Source organism: Eucyclogobius newberryi, unplaced genomic scaffold (genome assembly GCF_026437365.1).
Source record: "Eucyclogobius newberryi isolate DKJ021-1_F unplaced genomic scaffold, fEucNew1.0.hap1 SCAF_19, whole genome shotgun sequence".
Lineage (NCBI taxonomy): Eukaryota > Metazoa > Chordata > Actinopteri > Gobiiformes > Gobiidae > Eucyclogobius > Eucyclogobius newberryi.
In genome coordinates this window covers 22972974-22984829 of record NW_027315823.1, presented here as the reverse complement: position 1 = coordinate 22984829, position 11856 = coordinate 22972974, and the positions used below count along the sequence as shown (strand labels likewise).

Below are 11856 nucleotides of genomic sequence, written 5' to 3'. Positions count from 1 at the left end.
GAAAAAGTGAGAGCCTTTCACTGAGCAGCTGTCTTTCCGTGCTATATATATATATTTAATAAATATAAGATAAGATAAGATAAGATATTCCTTTATTGTCCCACATGGGGAAATTTCATTGGTGCAACGCAGGTAGATACAGAGATAGATACAGAAGAACAGATCACTTATAGGAAGTCTGAAAAACACTTTCAGTAGAAGATCTCCTATAAATAAATAAAAACTCCCATAGACAAATAAATAAATAAATACATAAATACCATTGCATGTGATCACGACAGTAATTGCACATGAATATGTGTCACGACAGCACATAGATTGCACATGAATTTCACATGAATTGCACATGAATTCCAACAGCAATTGCACATATGACAGAGTTGCACATCAGTATTAGGTTAGGTCAGTATTGCGAGTGTTCAGTACTAACAGTTTTTGTTATAAAGTCTGACAGCAGCAGGAAGGAAAGACCTACGGAACCTTTCCTTCGCACATCGAGGGTGGATCAGTCTCTCACTGAAGCTGCTCTCCAGAGCAGAGAGAGTGTCCTGCAGGGGGTGACACTCATGGTCCAGCATAGATGTGAATCTAGCCAGGACCCTCCTGTCCCCCACCTCCTGCACCGAGTCCAGAGCACAGCCCAGGACGAAGCTGGACTTCTTGATGACTCTGTCCAGCCTCTTCCTCTCCCTCTCTGTGATGCTGCTGCTCCAGCAGGCCACACCATACAGGAGCTGATGCCACCACAGAGTCGTAGAAGGTCTTCAGGAGTGGCCCTGTCACTCCAAAAGACCTGAGTCTCCTCAGGAGGTAGAGCCGACTCTGGCTCTTCCTGTACAGTGCGTCTGTGTTATGAGTCCAGTCCAGTTTGTGGTTCAGATGAACACCCAGGTACTTGTATGAGTCCACTCTCTCAATGTCCCTTCCCTGGATGTTCACTGGTGAGGGGGCAGTGGGGTGGCGTCTGCGGAAATCCACCACCATCTCCTTGGTCTTCCCCAGTCCACAAAGTCCTGCGCCAGTCCTCTGTATTCCGCGTCATCGTCGTCCGTGATGAGTCCGATGATGGCAGAGTCGTCAGAGAACTTCTGCAGGACACAGCTGTCCGTGTCATGTCTGAAGTCTGCAGTGTAAAGGGTGAAGAGAAAGGGCGCGAGGACAGTGCCCTGGGGCGCCCCCACACTGCAGGTCCGAGTGTCAGACACACAGTTCCGGGCTCTCACAAACTGGGGTCGGTCTGTGAGGTAGTCCAGGATCCACTCTGCCATATATATATATATATATATATATATATATATATATATATATATATATATATATATATATATATATATATACACACACAATCAGGTTAGAACTAGTTGACTAGTTCTTTTTTCATTTTTATTTTACCATTTATTGTTATTTTGTAATTATTAATATTATTATTTTTTGTAATAGTAGTTCAATATTCATTCTTTAAGCTATAAAACTGGCCAAAAATGGCCTGGTTTGTACGCAGCATGGATCTGTGACATTAATATGTAGTTTTAGTATAATATAATATAATAATAATAATGGCCGTGGCTGGAGAGCCGCGGCGCGGTCAAATTGCCGCGCAGTTTCAGGGACCGCGGCATTTCCCTTATAGCCCGTTATAGCCTCATGGCTAACCCTAACCCTAACCCTAACCCTAACCCTAACCCTAACCTTAACCTAACCCTAACCCTAACCCTAACCTTAACCTAAACCTTAACCTTATCCTTAACCTCAACCCTAACCCTAACCCTAACCTTAACCTAACCCTAACCCTAACCCTAACCTTAACCTAAACCTTAACCTTATCCTTATCCTTAACCTCAACCCTAACCCTAACCCTAACCTTAACCTAAACCCTAACCTTAACCCGGCGTGGTCTAAAACGGCGCTAAACCACGGTCAAACAGCGGCGAACATGGCTTTTTCGGCCGCGCGCCGCGGCACTGCATACACTCCCAATAATAATAGATGAGGTCTACTGCTTTAGTGAAGTCTGGCTCTCACCTTTCCGCACTTGCGCAAAGGGGTGACTCTATTGCAAACATTACGGTAAAATGATCGTTGCACACACCTTCAGCGCGCGCGGACAGTGGTCACTCCGCAAGGACAGGCCGAGGTGTGAACTGAGCCCCGGGGACGCGCACTGCGGTGAAGAAGGACCCAAGACCACCGGGCAGGCTTCAGGTACAACCATAGCGCTGTATTCATATTACTGCCGCAGGATGTTCCACTGCTTCTGCGGAATATGACTGCGGGGCAGATGTACTACTGCATTCGGTTTAAACGGGCTAGCGCGTTTTGGACACTCAAAGTCAAACTCGGTTGCACCATTCGCTCCACAGCCCACACCGCTGTAGCCACGGCTGCCCTGGGGTAAACTTACCGAGTCTGCCAGTTTGCGCCATCGGCCCCTCCGACCACCAATCATTCACGCACGCGGCAGATTCATGTAGTGGGCATAATCCGGTTTGTGATAAGATCCAGTTCATGATTTTCAGCTTCCTGTTACAGTATATGCAACATTTGAGGGTTTTTCCTCACAAGACATTGTTTTAAATTGTTAAAAAAACGGTCCTTATTTGTCATAAATCTGGAACCCATAGATATCTACAGTTTTTGTCAGATCCTTGCAGATATATTGTCGCTAAGGGATACTAAATCACATATGATCTTGGATTGAACTGATCTTTGTTGTTATGTTGTTATATTCTTCTCTTTCAGATGAGAAAATGAACAGTTGAACCTCAGACATGTCCAACACTCACGCAGATTCTGGCCCCGCAAACTCCGTGGAGAGAGGGAAGAGAGCAGACATGAGAGTGAACGAGAAGAAATGTTGTAAGTGATTGGCCCCTTGATTAGATTTTACCAACCCGCAGGTGTATCTGACACTAGAGACTAGACCAAGCCTTGATAAATGGTTTTAAAGTGACTTATCGGTAGGGCACCTGCATTATTTACTTACAAGAGAGAGATTTGTAGACAATCACTTAAAAATGTAGGTATAAAACGCACTTTAATCGCACACACTGACCAGAAAACGCACGCCGAGTCCCGTCTATTCCTTCCCCACTCACACGTAAGAGTGTAATTCTTGTAAATGTAGGTCTTGCTTATGTCTGTTGTAGCCTGGGCGTCCTACATGACCAATTCACCAACTGTCATTGTGATGATCGGACTGCCGGCCAGGGGCAAAACGTACATGTCCAAAAAACTCACGCGTTACCTCAACTGGATCGGTGTCCCCACTAAAGGTAACACTGCATTTGTATTTATTTCATCAGTGTAACACAATGCCTTAAAGAAAGGGTTAAAGTTCTTCAAATGTGTTTTAACAATACCCATGATTTTCTCTGGTGAGCTACATGAAAAACAGTGTACCGTATTTTCATAGTTTTTGGCCGGGGTGCAACTTATACTTATACTTATATTTATACTTATACTCCGGAGTGACTTATATGTGATATTATTTGTTATTTTCACACTTGCAACCACATTTCATACTCCAGTGCAACTTATAAATGTCTTTTTTCTTCTCTATTATACATTTTTTGGCTGGTGCGACTTATACTCCAGTGCGACAGTGGAAAATACGGTAATAGGTTTACGCGAGTCTAAACTTTATAATTGTGTTGCGTGACATCCATTATGGTTTAAGTATAAAAAAAAAAACTAAAATAACACTATAAACCGGTGCAAGTGTCTAAACTGGATATACCGGTATGAGGAAGTAAGACTTTCATAATAAATGCAAATCACTCTTTTACATAGAGCAATTAAAAGAGAACAAAACCCAATGAACATAAAGAATAGAGACATAAAACCCCAGTTAAATAAAAGCTTGTCTGAATAAAAATGTCTTTAGCTGCTTTTAAATGGTTCAACATATAAAATGGCAGGGCGGTCCATAATTCCATAACAACAGCCTTTATCAACATCCATATTGAGTGTTATTAATTCATTCATATTACCACATTTTCCGGACTATAAGTCGCACTGGAGTATAAGTCGCACCAGCCAAAAAATGCATAATAGAGAAGACAAAAACATATTTAAGTCACACTGGAGTATGAAATGCGGTTGCAAGTGTGAAAATAACAAACAATATCACATATAAGTCACTCCGTAGTATAAGTATATAAGTATAAATGTAAGTTGCACCCTGGCCACAACTATGAAAAAAGGTGCGACTTATAGTCCGGAAAATACGAAAAGCATTTTTCTTGGTATAAACATTTGAATTAGACTTTTCTGAACGATCACATATGAATAGCTAGAGGACCAAGCGTATAGCCACGAACTGAATTTGGTATGAATGGAGAACAGGTTGTGCAATGTTATATTATTTACATTTTGTTTTCTGTTTGCATGTCCACAATATGCATCAGGGTTTGGTATTACAAGCACTTTTCAAGACGATTTCCGTAGAGAAGTAGATTGTTCACACCAGATTTGTTTTGTACTCCTGCAGTGTTTAACCTGGGCGTGTACCGCAGAGAGGCTGTTCGGGCTTATAAATCCTACGATTTCTTTCGCCACGACAACCAAGAAGCCATGAGGATACGGAAGTAAGTTGCATACATTGTGCAGCAGTATCCTCTCGCCCTGGGGTGATGATGCTGCTGTTCTGTGCTGTGGCATCAGTGACGAAGCTCTTTTGTTTTTTGGACAAGAATCAATAAGTTAGAGCGATTACCGTATTTTCCGGACTATAAGTCGCATAGTTTTGGACTTATATCTATACTTATATGCTTATACTTACACTCCGGAGTGACTTATATGTGATATTATATGTTTATTTTCACACTTGCAACCGCATTTCATACTCCAGTGTGACTTATATATGTTTTTTTCTTCTCTATTATGCATTTTTTGGCTGGTGCGACTTATAGTCCGGAAAATACGGGTACACGGAATCAGTGCTGCGGTTTTTGGCCCAGTTGAAATATTGTAGTCGGCCTCTTGACAGTTCCTCTCTGCAACGTCATGACCCAGATTTTTAGCGCGGCTGTTACTCTAAAGCTGGAGGCCCGTGAATCCTGCCTCAAACTGCAGCCAGGTCATAAATGCACAAAATGTTTAACTTTGATGAACCTCTTTTTGCAGACAATGTGCACTGATAGCGTTAAAGGACGTGAAGGCTTACCTAACAGACGAGGGGGGTCAGATTGCAGTAAGGGTAAACGCTTTATTTTCACCTTGACGTGGTTTATTTGTACTGATTGTGATTTGGGATGAATGAAGGTTTTTGATGCCACGAACACGACGAGAGAACGCAGAGACCTGATCCAAGCGTTCGTTCAGGAAAATGCTTTTAAGGTATGTGCGTGTTGGAAACTGGGACTTTGGTTATAATTAGCTGTGTCGGTGCTGAGCCGTGTGCCCTTTGTGACAGGTGTTCTTTGTGGAGTCTGTGTGTGACGATCCGGAGGTTATTGCTGCTAATATTTTGGTACGATCTTATGTCATGTACAAGGCTTTTGAATGTCACTTTTTGTTGAGGTCGGACTTATTTTTAGGAGCACAAAAGTGTTATGAACAGTGTTATAAACAGGCTCTGTGTTTGAATATTTGAAATTCATATTCCAGGAAGTGAAAGTGTCAAGTCCAGACTACCCTGAACGACACCGGGAGCGAGTGATGGACGACTTTCTCAAAAGAATCGAGTGTTACGAGGTGACATACCAGCCGCTCGACCCAGATGACTATGACAAGTAAGACACAAAAGCATTTCAGCGTCTATGGTGGCACAGGCAATAGTCATTGAATAACCTTTGGTGTAAGTAGGTCACTTATTGCCTCTGCTAATCAAAACCGGACTGATTAAAGATTAGATAAAGTTACAGTTTAGTAGTTTATATTTATAATAATAAGTACAAGTGTTACTTTTTATATTTAGATATCAGCTCAATTTGTTTAGTATGGGGGTGAAAACTAGACAATGGAGGGTCCCCATCGGCATTTTATTATTGCTCCTGCTTAAGGAAAGTAATAAGTTACAAATAGTGTATAATGTAACACACACACGGGTCTAACAAAAACATATTGAGAGTGGCATCCTTTGCCTAGTCACTTGATATGTTTGACTTATGACACAGAATCACCATTCTACAGACTGCAGCCTGAGTACTGCTCTCTCCATTGACTCAAGTTTACTTTATATTAAATTGCATGTAGTTTTTATTCTTTCTTAAACTTTGGCACACTAGTACTAAATGATTCTTATAATTTAGTTCTTGTGCTGCACAATACACAGCAAACAACACAATGCGTCTCTCCTGCAGGGACCGGTCTTTTATCAAAGTGATAAACGTTGGCCAGCGGTTCCTGGTGAATCGGGTGCAGGACTACATCCAGAGTAAGATCGTGTACTACCTCATGAACATCCGAGTGCACTCCCACTGCATCTACCTGTGTCGACACGGAGAGAGTCGCCACAACCTAGAGGGAAGGATCGGGGGAGACTCGGAACTGTCCCCGCGAGGGAAACAGGTACAGGAACTGTCATGGTTTACATCACTACATTGTATATTATACAGTGAATTCCAATTCTGATGACCTGATAGAAACATGATTCACGTGCAATCTAGCACCATAAATTCTAATTTACAGTAGCTTAAAACTGTTTTTATTTTATTGAAGTAACTAAAGGCTGTGACAACATAGCAGACTGCTGGATGTGCTCCTAATCAATGCAGTGATTTAAGTTATTTCACAGAAATGTTTCCTGAAACTAGTTAATTACAAAATGCTCACCCATTTATTTTGTTTGGATCCAGGTTTGTGTTTCTCTGGTCATTTTAAATAAATGGTCTCTTCTCTCATCAGTTTGCCCATGCATTGCGTGACTTTATTGAAGGAGGACAGACGTTGCCTGATTTGAAAGTTTGGACGAGCCAGCTGAGGCGGACCATACAAACAGCAGAGGAGCTGGGAGTTCCCTATGAACAGTGGAAGATACTTAATGAAATCGATGCTGTTAGTATTTTAGTTATCAAAGGTCCTGCATCACACAAAATCTACTTTTGTTATGTTTTTTCTTCATCAAATGCAACTAATAAACGTTGCCGTTAGCTGCAACTATACGCAAACATTAGCATTTGACTAAATATGTATTGTAAGTTTATTATTTTGTATTAAGGGCCTTCACATTGTAGTTGTGTGTGTTTTGTGTGCTCTGTTTATAGGGTGTATGTGAGGAGATGACCTATGAGATGATCCAGCAAACTGTCCCAGAGGAGTTTGCTTTGAGGGACCAGGACAAATACCATTATCGATATCCAGGCGGAGAGGTGCTTATGTCGGCCATATCAAAATATGGCCCCTTAAAAACTTATCATGTTTTTTTTCTTTCTTAAGTCCTACCAAGACCTGGTCCAGCGACTGGAGCCTGTCATCATGGAGCTGGAGAGACAGGGCAACGTGTTGGTCATCTGCCACCAGGCTGTCATGCGCTGTCTGCTCGCTTACTTCCTGGATAAAAGTGCAGGTCAGATACACATAACCTGCTTTTTATGGACATTTTTAACTCCTACTTATTGAGTAACTAATAATTCTACAGAAGATCTACCTTACATGAAATGCCCACTGCATACAGTGCTAAAACTCACTCCTGTTGCATATGGTATGAAAAAAGTCATCACGTCAATACTACACTAGGACATTGTAGTACTAGTAATTGGTCTATGATGGTATTTTTCAGGTTGCAAAGTGGATATGTCTTACTTAAATGTGGAGGCAGTGAACACACATCGCGACCGACCACTTGTAAGTCAAACCGAGTGGTGCTTCGGAGTGAAATGCTTTTAGTCTTTATTACTGTAAAAAAGGTATTTCCTAAATAAGTATTAAAGCTCAGATTTTGTTATGTCTGTTAGCTCCATGCATTAGCCGTGCAAATTCCTATAGTCACTGATTCTTAGAAAACGACCTTGGCCTTGGCTCTAACACAATGCCTAATGCTGAGCATGGCTTCTCCCTGCCTTGCTTTGCTCATATTATTTCCAGTCCCTATACTGTATATATATCTAAGCTTAAGGATCCCAGCTCTTCTGTATGCATGTTTTTAATCCCAGTGGTATCTCACTTCCTACCAGGGGACCATGCCAAGGGATCCTTCTCTCATTCACCGAAGGAATAGTTACACTCCCATGTCCAGTTACGACCAGTTCAAGCGTCCCAGGCTCTACAGCGCAGGGAACCAGCCCTGGCTGCCCCTGGCTCCCACCCCTGCCGCTCTGATGCCAGAGGGACGGCCAAACCAAGTTAGTGATAGTGACAGCGCTGTCATTGGCTCATATAATCAGTGCCACAGCTCCCTCTGCTGTCCATGTCGTTGTACTCCCCTAACTTGGAGTGATTTGATGATTTTACATACAACACTTGTGGAATCATCTCTTGTCTCAGGATGTTGTTTCATATTTTTGGTTTGGTGGTTTCCTAAATTTTTCCCAAATGTTGCATGTGGCTGTTTCTGTCGCATGAATTTGCCGTGTTCAACACACAACATCCCGCCCAAAAACAAAAGACACACATACATGAACATGTGTTCTATGTTCACATTGAAACATATCAGATCCAGAACAATGTCTTGTAGATTCATGGTGTCTTGTTTTGCCTTTGGTGATTCATGCTTCTCTTGTCCACATTTCTGTCTGTTCTGTTTTCCATATCTGTGTTACAGAATTGGATTGGAAGCTCTTGCCTGTGAGTATTTTAAAATCAGAATTGTTTTTGTTGTTTCTTTCAACTCACTTCATTGTATCCCTTGTAGCAATAGGCTATGGTCACTAGTGAGCCTATATTATATGTTATTTTGTTTAACTATATTTAATCCTTCTAATGACATCAGATGTGTTGATAATGATTTTGTTTGTCTTTTTATTTTGTTATTTTGAAGGAATGCCTGTCTGAAGGAGCCGACGGTGACAGCCCAGAAGAAGCGAGTGATGTTGTCTGCTTCTGATTGAAGAGGACAATCTGATGCCATAGAAACTTGTATTTTATTAATTAATGCACTAAATTGTTTTTATATGCACTACAGGAAATACAGCATAAGTAATATTGTTCTGAATGAATGCACAAAAACTATTCTAAATATTGCTTATCATTTTCTTTGTATTAAGATGTGTTCTCATTGTTATTAGAAACATTGACATGGCATTACAATTAGAAACATCAAAACAAAAATTGTAATAGTCTATTACTTGTATGCAACAAATATATTTTTTGTTATTGTTTTACTCAACCATCAGCTTCACGCATTTACTTTGGTTGACAGTAGGTTTGCAAAGGGAAGGCCTGCATTTTATTTAGGAGCCCTGAATACATAGCCAGATGTGAATATTAACTTATGTCTGTGTGTGAAGAAATATCTGATTTGGCATTATTCATTAAAAAATAATGGTAATTAATAAAATCACCAACACTGTAGCCTATAAATTGTTCTCCCTCGTTTTATTTTAGTTCATAAATTGGATTACGTCCTGAAAAAACATTCTAGAACTTTACGTGATGCTTTTCCAGGTTCCACTGCAGGACTTTACGTTTGAGCGTGTTTTTGACCTGATGACGTGACGGATGACGCACAATAGGAGAAAACTATAGACACTATAGAAGTAAACGGAAGAAAAATATTATACCATGATATAATAATAGATTCATGTTTAAGATGCACAACTACAGCAGATGGCGGTAAAGTAACACGTGGATAACAACCGCCATAAAACACCAAACAAGAAGAAGAAGAAGAAGTTGCCAAGTCCGTTTTTTTGTAGCAACCTTGAGCTTCTTATTTTGGCATTTCATACATCGTAAAAACAACAACATTTTTGCACTTTAATAGACCCAGTATAACTGACATACAAGATGTCAACGTTTTACAGCAGTTATTGATGTTGAATATGCTTTTAAAAAATAATACACATCTGATTAAGTTGCTCATGTTTGTGGGACTGGTGCATAGATCTATTATATTATCAGACTGGTGCATAGATCTATTATATTATCAGACTGGTGCATAGATCTATTATATTATCAGACTGGTGCATAGATCTATTATATTATCAGACTGGTGCATAGATCTATTATATTATCAGACTGGTGCATGGATTATTATATATTATATTATTGGACTGGTGCATGGATTATTATATATTATTACTGGACTGGTGCATAGATCTATTATATTATCCATTATATTATCGGACAGGTGTCGCTTGTTTTGAACGTTTCCCTGGGCTTGGTCGCGTGTTTCTTTCTGTAAACCTGGCGCCCCTGCGCACTGGCTGTTTATTGTTTGGAGCAGTTGTATTGCAGGTAGGAACTAAATAACTAACGATTAAACTATCCGTCATGGCAATCCACCTTTGAGTCAAACTGGTGCGAATACTTGGGCCCAAACCAAACGAAAAGCGGCTTGTTTTGGTGTGTTTGTGTCAGAGTTTGACCAGAGGATTAGCTTGCCAGTGTTAGCATCATGACAGACGCAAAGATAGAAACATTTCTCATTTCTGCTCGTGCCAGAAAGTTCCAGATTATGTTTCATGTGGTTGAGCCGGTCCTGAATGACACAGCCTGATGTCGGCTCGTTTCCCCGGTGTTTAATGCCATTAACTCTCATTGGGTTTTGCAGAACAATGAACAAGTACAAAGAGATTTCAGCTCCAGACTCTTCTGCTTCCATCAGCAAATGAATTGTTCTGTGTATTTTGCCCACAGGCGTCTTTGCCGTTACTATGGAGACAACACACTGTTTGGAGGGGTCTAGAATGTTACAGTGGTTCGGTTGGACTAAAATGGAATTATGTTGAATATGTTCCTGTTACATGCAACATTCTGAGGACTTTTTTGTCCTCCCAAAACATGATTCAAAATCTTTTGTCAAATGTGAATTGTTATGGCAACAAACCCACACATTCCCATTTCAGAATGATGGAACATTAGGTATGTTGCCATAATGATTGGCCATTTAAAGCAAAATATGACATGTTTTAAATGATATTAAGTCCTCTGAATGTTGCTTGTAACCTGAGGCCACAGCTATAATGGGATTGGGCAGCGTCATATTAGAACAATGTGATATTCCATCATCATGTTGGATATGGACCAGGGCTGCAACTGATATTTATTTGAGCGGTTCAGAGATTATCTATTGGATTAGACAACTAGTCAAACAATCATTTTGTTATAGTAAATTGAGTTTTTTTTTAAATACATTTCTAACCAAATAAAGATTGAAATATGGTGACTGGAAGCTTTTAGATTGAGCAAAAGGATTGTATTGTTGTTGATACCAAAAGAAGATTGAATTCTGTCAACTGGACAAATAAAGTCAAGGGTGGAAGAACGTATATATGAAAATCAGAAATACATTAGTCTTTTTTGACGTTTTGATTTAATGCTGCAGTTTTTGTTATGATGGTCTTTTAGCACATGTTTTAGAGTGTGTATAGTCCATATAATGAACAACCATCAAAACACAGCCACAATTACTTTAATTGTCGACTAGTTACTTATTCAGATGAATTGTTGCAGCCCTAGCAATATACTATTATTATTGTGATATTTAAACCTGCAGTAATTACAGGCTAAATCTACTACTAAATCTAGTAAAACACATTTTACATGTTTATATTTGTAATAAAATATAAACCTCTGCCACTTGACTTTAGCTTTACCCACTACGATATTTCATTTATTGTGGTATAAAAGGCGAATGGTCATTTATTTAGCACTTTTCTAGTGTACGCTGACACTGGGAGTGAGACGGGTCAAGTGTAATGCCCAAGGACACAATGACCCTATGCATTGGTGGCAGCTGGGACTAAACTACCAACC

General features: G+C 40.2%; 1 protein-coding gene across 5 annotated transcripts; it reads left to right on the top strand.

The window, feature by feature from the left end:
• Nucleotides 1-2090: 2090 nt before the first annotated feature.
• On the top strand, nt 2091-9352 carry pfkfb2b (6-phosphofructo-2-kinase/fructose-2,6-biphosphatase 2b). 5 transcript variants are annotated; one of them, XM_072452204.1, is made up of 17 exons: nt 2091-2202; nt 2740-2856; nt 3147-3272; nt 4490-4586; nt 5125-5191; nt 5263-5337; nt 5414-5470; nt 5608-5732; nt 6303-6510; nt 6847-6996; nt 7206-7310; nt 7378-7507; nt 7580-7642; nt 7721-7785; nt 8094-8282; nt 8702-8724; nt 8918-9352. In XM_072452204.1, exons 2-17 carry the CDS (start codon nt 2769-2771, stop codon nt 8985-8987), a joined length of 1638 nt encoding a protein of 545 aa, XP_072308305.1. In that variant the 5' UTR covers nt 2091-2202; nt 2740-2768; the 3' UTR covers nt 8988-9352. The 5 variants fall into 5 exon arrangements, with proteins under 5 accessions (XP_072308305.1, XP_072308306.1, XP_072308309.1 ...); XM_072452205.1 differs by having other exon boundaries at nt 8115-8282; nt 8918-9350; XM_072452208.1 differs by lacking the exon at nt 8094-8282 and having other exon boundaries at nt 8918-9350.
• The last annotated feature ends 2504 nt before the right edge of the window (nt 9353-11856 follow it).

What these genes read in the sequence shown, in the direction of transcription:
- pfkfb2b (XM_072452204.1), top strand. Translation starts at nt 2,769, where the DNA reads ATGTCCAACACTCACGCAGATTCTGGCCCCGCAAACTCCGTGGAGAGA. An exon ending in GATCGGTGTCCCCACTAAAG is followed by an intron (nt 3,273 to 4,489) that starts GTAACACTGCAT and finishes GTACTCCTGCAG; the next exon opens with TGTTTAACCTGGGCGTGTAC. An exon ending in GACCCAGATGACTATGACAA is followed by an intron (nt 5,733 to 6,302) that starts GTAAGACACAAA and finishes TCTCTCCTGCAG; the next exon opens with GGACCGGTCTTTTATCAAAG.